General features: G+C 38.6%; 1 protein-coding gene across 1 annotated transcript; it reads left to right on the top strand.

Moving 5' to 3' along the window:
• Nucleotides 1-590: 590 nt before the first annotated feature.
• On the top strand, nt 591-9,118 carry LOC306912207 (tripartite motif-containing protein 16). The gene is made up of 4 exons (XM_079488161.1): nt 591-859; nt 6,528-6,590; nt 6,667-6,806; nt 6,906-9,118. Exons 1-4 carry the CDS (start codon nt 814-816, stop codon nt 7,320-7,322), a joined length of 666 nt encoding a protein of 221 aa, XP_079344287.1. The 5' UTR covers nt 591-813; the 3' UTR covers nt 7,323-9,118.
• The last annotated feature ends 1,670 nt before the right edge of the window (nt 9,119-10,788 follow it).

Genomic DNA, 10,788 nt, shown 5'->3' with positions numbered 1-10,788 from the left:
CACGTGTAAAAAAAGTTATACCTAAACTACATTTATTCTAAATGGACAGTTGATGCAAAAACAGATTATTTACTCATGCTTTTACAATCTATTAGAGCTATTATACCATGACAAAAGGACTTCCTTCAGTCCTAAATGAGTGAGGAAAGCCTGGCCGTCTCTTTACAAGCATCTTAAGAATCTGGCCAGAGGGTCGCGACATTACTCAATACACCTTCCTGTCATAGAAAAGTACAATACGTACAATCCAGGTGAAATAAATATCATCCCGGCAGTTATGTAAGGATGCTCATTGACCTATTTCAGGTTTAGAGTGAGGACAGGCTCATATATTGTGAGTTGTGCTTTCTTAACTATGTAACATGTATTTTAAACCTGTTAATCAAGGATCATGTGTCGTACATAGTTGTGTCCACTGCTAGGCAACAGTATACTCAACATCACACACACAAGTTTCTGTTCAGTGTCAGAACGTGTTTGTCACATGACTTAGGTGGGAGTCAATCTGCAGTAATTTGCCTATTAATGGCTTCATTTAAAAGCTGTTTATTGTCCTGATTTTGATAGCTATGTCAGGTGTGTGTGTGTGTATGTGTCACACTTTGTGTTACTAAACCCTGCTTATGTTATGTGTCCCTGTCTTTATTTGGCTAAAGTTTGGCATTGGTAACACCCTCCTCACCGTTTCTGATAGCCACGTAGCCATCTGTCAACACTATGTCATCTATATAAACGCCACAGCATCTAACGCACCATCACATCCATACACACTCTACATAAAGACAAACTCAAGCGCCTAACATAACCATTGAAATGCCTTCAAGCAAAAGAATTAAGAAGCCCCAAGCCAAGAAACCAGGTAAAGATTTACTCTTATCAATTCATCTCTAAGTGCATTTAGCTTTTTATGTATGCTGTGAGTTTGTGGATGTATAACATGAAATTTACTAGTCTGCATGTTTTAAAAAATATATAACACTTACTGTAACTTAATTCAGTCAGTGACCTTAAAATATAACAGTATCCATCATCCCATTACAATTAATGAATTGGTTGTTTTCTATTAAGGTTCTAGTTTTATTCATATTTTAGAAGAGCTTTTATTTAAATTATTTTAGTTAAACTTTTACTTGTTTTGTTATAGGTTTTTTCATTTGATAACTATTATGTAAATATCTCTTACTGTATAAATGTTTTTCATTTTAGTTAAGTTTTTGTTTATTATTTTAATTGTACTATCTTAAACCTATTTCAGTTTATTTCTTAGGCAACATTTCAGTTTGTCATATAGTTTACATTTTTACAATAATTGTTGGGCCAATAATTTATTTGATTTCAATAAACAGAAATGCTTTCAAAGTTTAAACTTTACTGAACTATATGAATAACTTTCAAATATACTGCATTCAATCAAAAGCCACACGAGCAATGGCAATTTTAGTTGTTCTTAAAGGATGTAGTGTTTTCTTGTACATTAAATCTAATCATATCAGTAGTAATATCAATAACAGATATGATACACTCACCAATTTGGTGAAACAAACCTATTAGTGTGTTTTTTTTATAAATCAAATAGCTCAGCTGACAAGGGAAGTACAAACAGTCCAGGGGCCTCATTTATAAAACTGTGCGTAGGAACCTTACTAAAAGTGTACGTACGCACAAAAGCCAAAAATGGCGTACGCAAAAAAAAAATCAGATTTATAAAACCGTGCGTACGCACACCTGCACGCAATTTTCACTTTATAAATCACAGCCTACCTGATAATTTGCGCACGCAAAAAAAATCATTTACCGCCCACCTTCAACCATATATAGACAATGCAAATTACCTCATTAGCCATGCATATATTAAAGGAGCAAGGAAATTTGTGTGTTTTAAAAACAAAATCATGGCAGCAATGGAGAGCAAGGACAAGAAGCGAAATTATATATACATATAATTTGCACATTTTTTGAATGCACATGTTTGCGATTCACATAAATGAATTCATCTACATATGGAGCCCTTTACATATGGAGCAATATGAGTGCAGTCGATTGCGCCGATTACATTTGGGAAACCGGACATTGCTGCAAATTGCCTTTTGATATTGGCCCTCTAACAGTGTAAGGAAACTTTATGTATCGATTGGTCATTTGAATAATCCCTTTCAAAACTGCAGGCATAAAGGAGCTCAGTGATGGCTGTGAAATCCCAGACCTATGACAAAGTAATAGGAATGGTAAAATCACTAAGGTTTTGCTTAAAAAAAAAGGTACACTTAGTTACCTGTCGCCTATTTCCTGCTGATATGTCCCGGTTGCCAAAAATCCTAAAACTGAAAGTACTTGGGTTGGTACCGGGATGGCGCGGTTCCGTGTTATTGGTCTTTGTAATGCTGGGCCAAGTTCAGCACACAGATCCAAGATCATGGCTCTAGGAAATCTAAAGCGGCTTATTAGCCAGTCATCATCATGGGCTAGGAAATCCTCACGGTCCCTGAATACTCTTTCCCTCCGAAGTCTGCCATTGGCATAGTCTTCCAGCAGTGCCAGCGCATCCATCATACAATATGCACTTAAATGTTGCTGCAGTAGGCAATTTATGTTTTCAGCGATCAGATTTAATCATTTACACCTTATCACATTAATCACATAATGAGTGATAGGCCTACATCCATTTAAGAATGGAAGTGAAAGAAATTAAGAAATTAAATTTACGTACTTTCAGCATATAGTTCCTTTTATGTCTTTAAACTAAAAATGCATGTATGTATCTTTAGGACCCATAATGGTGATTTAATGTTATTAAGTTGGCTTGAGAAAGCCAATTTACTGAAATCCTATGTAAACTTATTATTCCTCTTCTTCTTCTTTTTCTTCTTTTTCTGACCCAAAATTTTTCAACTGTAACTCCTCCTAGAGCTTTAACTCCAAACTCGGGTCAGACCTTCAGACTGTTCTGACTTGGTGTGCTATATCTTTTCAAACTGATTTGATTAAAAATTAATATTAAAAATCATAAAAATCCCATAGACTTACATTGCAGAGTGCTCAAATTGAGCCAAAACTACGGTGGGCCATTAGTGTACAAGCCAAAAACTAAAATCTAAAAACTCCCTGAAGCCCTAGACTCAATTAAACTACCATTCTAAATCTATCTAATCTATCTATCTTTCTAACTAACTAACTAACTTATCTATCTTTCTTTCTTTCTTACTAATCCATCTATCTATCAAACTTTAACCTACTTTAAACATCAAACTACTTTAAACTTCTTCAAACTCTCTTGTCCGGCTTTCTCAAGCCAACTTAAAGTTTGTCTCAACAAACAATTTTTCTGGTTTGTATTTTTTGTTGTAACTGGGACCTATGAGCAACTTGTAAATATTGTAAATATAGGAATATGTCAAACTTAATTTTGCCATTTTGCAAAGGGTTAATTCCCTTTATCCGCAGTCAGTTCCTCAACTCACCATCAGTGTCGCCAAACTGCTTTGTCTTTAAAATGTGCGTACGCATGGGTCAGAGTTTGCGTGGAGGTGCGCATATTTTCACGTCAAGTTTTTCTTTATAAATCCCACCTTTTGCGCAGGAACTGGCGTACGCATGTTTTCAGCCCCGTTTTGTGCGTACGCAAGCTTTATAAATGAGGCCCCAGGTGCTTATTTGCAATTTTTGGGCAGATGTGGCGTAGATGTCAGCTTTATTTATATAACGCTTTTTACAATTTTCATTGTTACAAAGCAGCTGTACAAGAAAACATTGACTATAAGTAAAACATAAAAGGTTATGGAAGTCAAATATCAGACACACAATACATTCCTATATGCAGTGTTAATTAATTAAGACTATCAAATTCGAGCAGCCCCCTCGGCCAGGCAAACAGTGCAAAACAGTATGCAAACGGTGGCGAGGAACCCAAAACTCCATTGGAGGAGAAAAAAATTTCAGAGGGAAACCAGGCCTAACCAGGGGATTCCAGTTCCAGATGTAACCTCAGTTCCCCGATGGACGGAACGAGACATTGTGTCCGTCATGCTACAATGCTTCGCTGTCCGCTGCTACTCTAGAGGCGAGATAGCCACCTGGACCCAACGGTATAGAGCCAGGGATTGGGAAATGCTAGTTGATTCAAACTACAGATTTACTATCCCCTTGGAAATCGTAGCGACTAACCTGCATCCAGACATCGTTCTGTGGTCCAGCTCCAGAGAGACATTCCTCATAGTTGGGATGACTGTACCTTGGGAAGAGGCCATTAACGAAGCTTTTGAAAGAAAGAATCTCCGGTATTATAAATTGGCAGCGGAGGCTAAAGATTGGGAATAGACATCGAAAGTTTTCCGGGTGGAAGTGGGCTGCAGGGGCTTTGTTTCCAATACCACTACAAGGCTGCTTAAGGAAGTGGGGATCAGAGGACAGGCCCAACAGACGGTAGTCAAAGGACTTGCCACTGTTGCTGAGAGAAGTCTTTGAAGACGTGAATCAGAAGGACACAATATGGGCTGCCAAATGACCATGTACTAAAATGGTGTTGTGTGTTGGAATGTTAAGCTATACAGAAACTGGGGGCACTGAGCATGCATTAACAATGTGGGTAGTCGTGACCTCATGGTTAGAGATTCAGACTCAGCTGCCCACTGCTCTGGGTGTATGTGTGTTCACGACATGCAGTGCGAGAGTTCATTGCTCAATGGACGGGTTAAATGCAGAGGTCCCCATAGCTGACAAATAGGTCACCTTCAGAGGACAGGGCCAGTTGAGGATAATCAAGAACTGGACAGTGGTGCGGAAAAAAGAAGTCAATGGCTGTGCTTGAGGCGAACAGACACAGCATGGGCTGCCAGATGACCTTCTAGCAATGCGACACACACCTAGGTTTGATCAACCTGTGGTAGGCCTCCCTTGGCTGAGGGTGTCTAGTGATAAAGGGCCGAAAACCCCCAAGGAGGCTGAGGTGCACAACTGACAATGTGTCACATTGATGGGAACCATGTAAAGGGCATTACCACCAGAACCTCACCAAAAGGTATCTTTCACCCAGGATAATGGTGAAAGTGATGAAAGTGGGACACACGACTTGTGAGATGTCTCTCTGAAAATAGCAAAGAACGTTAAATATGCTATGTATTTCTTTAATCATTTATCCCTAAACACAGAGCATGCCTACCCGACGAACCCAGTGAGACCTCAGACCACCTTTCCTCTATTCACATTCTTGACTGCTTCACCCTATCATGTGTAACCGGCCTAATTCTGGCGACTGTTCAAGATCTGTGCAATCGCTTTAACTTCAGCCAGAGCTTGTGCACATGCACTTTCATCAACCTCCTTAATATTTCCGAGGATTTGTTCCACTCTACCCACACGTCCCCTCTCCAGGCGTGGGCCAACTAATTTTAAAGTCGGTGAACTTTGAGGCGGTGGTGCTAACTGATTTCCACTGCTGGGTTGAATTTTTGTACAATCTCTGTGCCTATGACTTTAGAACAATGTCAAAATATTTATTAGCCTGTTGCAGCACCTCAGTGACACAGCTGCCAATATGAGATTTTTATTTATTTATTCTGTTTCTTTCATGTTTTATTAAATGGGGTACAACTACAAAATAGGCTATAATATTAAAAGATCTGGGTGTAGAAGCACAGCGTACTGGAATCTACGTGATGTTAGGCTTTACCTTTATATAAAATCAACCTTCAAATTTATCTTCTATTTAAATAATTATATTATGCAGTAATAAAAAATAGATAGACAATGCAAAACTCAACTGACAGGCAGTACTTGCACAAATATTATGCTTTGTTTTCTTAAAAGGAGCAGCTTTTAGGAAAGAGCTGTGGTTGTTTTCTCTATATGCTTTTGAATAGTTCTCATGTTAGCAGAGGTGACGATCATATCACACCGTCAATCCTTCTTCCTCCACTCACTGAACCCTCATAGCCATCAGAGAAACGGATAAAACTACATAAACTCATCATGTTTTATGCTAACATTTCACATGTGTAAGAGACAGATGATCCGTTTTTTAAGAGGTTTGCCTGTGAATGTTTTTAAAATAACGTAAACGGTTATTTTGCTGGCAGCGCAAACCGACGTAAACACTAGTGCTGCGGACGCACAAGACACGTGCGAATGCTGAAACCGGCCAAGCGCGTGTTTACATAAACAAACGGTGGGAAAGTACCACTGCGTGATCGTAAATAATATTGTCTTTATGAATGGCACGCACATACATTGTGCAGTTATTAGCGTGTTCTGTACAGTAATGAAAACAGGTCGCACCACATTAAAATGTGCACTCGCACAATACTCTCAAATACAGTAGGCCTATATTGTGAGGTTGCACGGGTTAAATATAGGGAGCATATGCAACTAAAATGATTGCAATTTCAAGCCCAGCACTCCATCATGCCAATTACTTGAGGATATTGTGTTTTCGCGATACCAAGCTGGATCTCATATATACACCCCTAATATAAAGGACATAATATAGTGATTCATTTGAAAATCTAATGACATTTTATATTTTTTCTCTTCAGACAAGCTTCCAGTTTACGAGCCAAACATCCCCGAGCCGACGTCTAGAGCGGAGCTGCTCAAATGTGAGATACACTTCAAAAATCAAATACACAGAAATGAAGGTTTACTTTTATAAAACTGTTATGTTCATTTCATTAGACTGGGTCATTCTTTCTTTGGACGAGCGAACTGCCAATAATGTTCTGTGGCTGTCAGAAGGCGGGTCTAAGGTGTCCCGTTTGATGACTGAGGTGTGTCCTTGCCTCAACAGGCCGGAGAGATTTGAACACTACCCACAGGTGAGACATACACACTTTGTACACACAATGCAACAGATTTTCATATTTGGCTCTTTTCCGTTATGTTTAATGTATGACTGTGTGTGTGTGTTTGTTCAGGTGATGTGTAAAGAGTCTATCTGGGCATCTCGCTGTTATTGGGAGGTGTCGTGCACAGGTTGGGTGTGCATCGGTGTGGCATACGAGGGTGTCTGCAGGAAGATAGGCGAAGGTCAGTGTGGCCTGGGGGAGAACGAGGAATCGTGGGCTCTGGGATGGGACGGGTCCTGTTATGACGCCTGGCATAATGGAATCAGCATGAGGGTTTTGGACATGCCTCACTGCAGCACCATAGGGGTTTATGTGGACCAGCCAGCTGGTCTGATCTCCTTCTACACCGTGGAAACAGAAGAAAGTTCCATGAAAAAAGATGTGAAACTTATACACAGGTTCAATAATCCCATAAAAGAGGGAATTGTGCCGGGTTTCTGGATGGGAAGGGAGTCGTCATGTCTAATCCTGAAGAAAGAAGAATAAGATGACAAATATACAGGGTCAGTGTAAAAACGATTAGTTCAGTTTTAAATAATAAATATAAACTTTGCTATGAGGAGACTGAGATGTCTGTGAGCTCTGTCTTTGTGCATATTCTTTACTATATATATGAACAATATATGAAATCGTTTGAAATAACTTCGGATTATTGATGGTTTTATACCTGTGCTCTAAACTCCAGCATTTAAGAGCACATGTCATCTACATTTGGATTCTTGGATTTAAGTTTCAAAGTTACGAAGTTGGGAAAGTTTCATTTAGAAAAGCCTACTGTATACTGCCTTAAGATAATTTCTCTCTGGTCAGATCACACTGAAGTAAATTTCAGTAGGTTATGGAAGTTAGTAAAATATGTGATACTTGTAAAAAAATGTTTTTCCGATACATTTATTATTCTAAAATGTACTTCAACTATTCAGAATGATTGGCTATTTGGATTTCAAGATTGCACATTTGTAAACCCTATACATTCTTGACATTATAATGCCCAATGACTTAAAAACTAAAAAATAGGCTTTCTTCTTTTACTCCAACATACTTTGTAACATTCATTCTCTGAGATACTACATGGTATACTTCTGGAGAATTATATATAGAAGTCAAGAACTTGGACATTTAGTGGAGTTAATCAGAAGTTTCCAGAAACAAATATTCAAAAGAAAACTACTCCAAAGTGTGTGAAAGTGATACTACTCAAGTAAATGTATTTATACTCATACAGTAATAATGTCCTGCATCTTCAGTCTGAACTCCTCTGATGCTCAGAGTGAAATCTGTGTTTGATCCACTGCCACTGAATCTAGATGGAGTTCCAGACTTAAGGGTGTATGTATAACATATCAGGAGTTTAGAAGCTTCACCAGGTTTCTGATGATACCAACTAAGAGCAGATTTGCCACCATAACAACAATCCACATCTCTGCTGGTTTAACACTTCAGAGTGACTGTCTCTCCAACTGTAACATGTTTCACTGATGGAGTCTGAATCACTGTGATCTCAGCTTGACAATCTGTAACTGATGCACACTTCACACTTACAACATCTACATTCAATTTATGACTGAATGACAACGATGGAGTTAAGTGAATAGAATGAAAATGATGTACCTTGAACAAAGATGATCAGTGTCCAGGTGAAGATGTATGAGCTCATGGTGATTTCTGCTTGTGTGTAGAACAGAAGTTCACATCACAAAGCCATCCACACATTACAGTTTTTCTCGATTGTTTACACAAAATATTGGTACTTGAGACACAATGACCACAACATGTAACTCATTCACCAACCCCCTGAACCAATACTGCTAAACTACAAGCACAATTCCTGCTTTACACTCACATTGCAGTTCTAAAAGACACTTTTTTCAAAACACTACACACAATTCTCTGCATTTGGCACAATTTTCGGGCAGAAAAATCTCTTGTTTTCACAAGGAACACACTGCCATTCAAATATGAACGCTGACTCATCACATGTGTAAACACCTGTCACAAACGTGTAAACCCCTTCTCCAAGCTATGGAAGACGCATGTGGAGATATAGCAGCTGATGTTTTTCATGACTGGACTGAAAAACATTGCTTGTGATGTGGATGAGGTGCTGTGGCCAGACCCAAACCGAAGAGAAGATGCAGCATAGTTTTTTACTGTAACTGTAACATTACATATACAGTAAATTCTTCTGTTGTTTTGTATGTACACCACTGTTTGTGCAACTTTGCGTTGGTTGGAATGTACACTGTACATTGTTTTTGTTGGAAAAATAAAATATATTTGTTATCGTGTATTTGTGTGTTCTGACTATAAAAACTATTTTATAAATATATATATATGTAGATGTGACACTCTCAAAAATAGGTTTTGTAGAAATTGTTAAGTTTTCTTTCCTTTTATCACAAGGTACATACTTTTGAGATAATACACAAAGTGCATTATTACGTGCTGTTACACTGAATGGACACAAGGTGGCAGTACCTTTTACACGCGTCACTCTGGGACCCTTAGCGAAGCGCAGTGGAAAATAAGCTCATATTCCGGTTAAATGGAAGAAGAGCAACAGTTGTCCTGCGTCGATTTCTAACACTGTCATATTTCCAATTCTTCAGGTTAGTTTGACAACTTTTATATGAATACTGAGGGTTATAAGCTAAAATGAATCTCAAGTGGTGTGTGTTTGATAAGCTAACGGTACGTTAAGTGTGTAAATGGTCATGTCTAATGTTAACGTTGTGAAGTTGGGAAAATGGCGGCCGACGCTAATGCTAATGTTTTCTTTTATATAGTCTTCATTGTTCGAGAATATTTCTCAGTTTATTACTGTGTGTGTGTGTAAAGTAACTGTGAGTGTAAAACTGTACATTAGTGTTATCTATTACCCGCAATACATCGAGTTAAAGCAGTTTGCAGATGCAGCTTTGGGTGAAACGCACGTGGCAGTAATAGACGCACGTGGTAATATTGCACTATAATACAGTTTGTTTACAGTTTTTCTCAATTGTTTACACACATTTTCTGAAAGCATGCCTCATAGTCTCAGAACTCTACACACAAATCAAAAAACACAAACACAATTGGCAAAACCCCTCAATTCTCCTGCAAAATTAAACTTCACATTCAAAACAATGTTCTTTCTTCTCAAAATGGTATTTTGTTTTCAAATGACACACACAAACCATCATATGAAAACACATTTATATGAACCAGTTGAACACTGATGTGCTCTTTATAAAACACTATGATCTATGTAAAACACTTCTCCATTCATCATAATGACTTTGCTCTATATTTGGTTCAGTGTTACACTTACTACAGACAGTACATACATAAGTGTGTTGTAAAATATTTGTAGTATATACATACAGTATATAGTCAGAACACACAAATACACGATAACAAATATATTTTATTTTTCCAACAAAAACAACAGTGTACATCCTAACAGTGGTGTACCAATGTACAGTGGTGTACATACAAAACAACCGAAGAATTTATACAGTTACAGTAAAAAAAAACTATGCTGGATCCTCTCTTCGGTTTCGGTCTGGCCACAGCACCTCATCTACATCACAGGCAATGTTTTCCCTGGCCAAGCAGCGGGGGAAATATCGCCTGGCATGGCGAGTCCAGCCATGAAGAGCATCAGCTGCTATATCTCCACATGCGTCTTCCATAGCTTGAAGAAGGGGTATACGTGTTTGTGGATTTCGGTCATACACTTTCCATCTCCAGGCAGAAAAAAATTCCTCAATAGGATTGAGGAATGGGGAATATGGAGGCAGATAAACAACTAAAAAGCGTGGGTGAGCAGTGAACCAGTTACGAACGAGAGCAGCCCGGTGGAAAGATACGTTGTCCCAAATGACAACGTACCTGAGCTGCTCTGGGCCGTCTATCTGATCTGGGGGAATGAGTGTGTTATGTAGAGTGTCCAGGAATGTGATCAGATGGG

Source organism: Barbatula barbatula, assembly GCF_947034865.1.
Source record: "Barbatula barbatula genome assembly, chromosome: 23".
Classification (NCBI taxonomy): Eukaryota; Metazoa; Chordata; class Actinopteri; order Cypriniformes; family Nemacheilidae; genus Barbatula; species Barbatula barbatula.
Note: the sequence above shows the minus strand (reverse complement) of the source record. Positions and strands in the feature narration are given on the sequence as shown.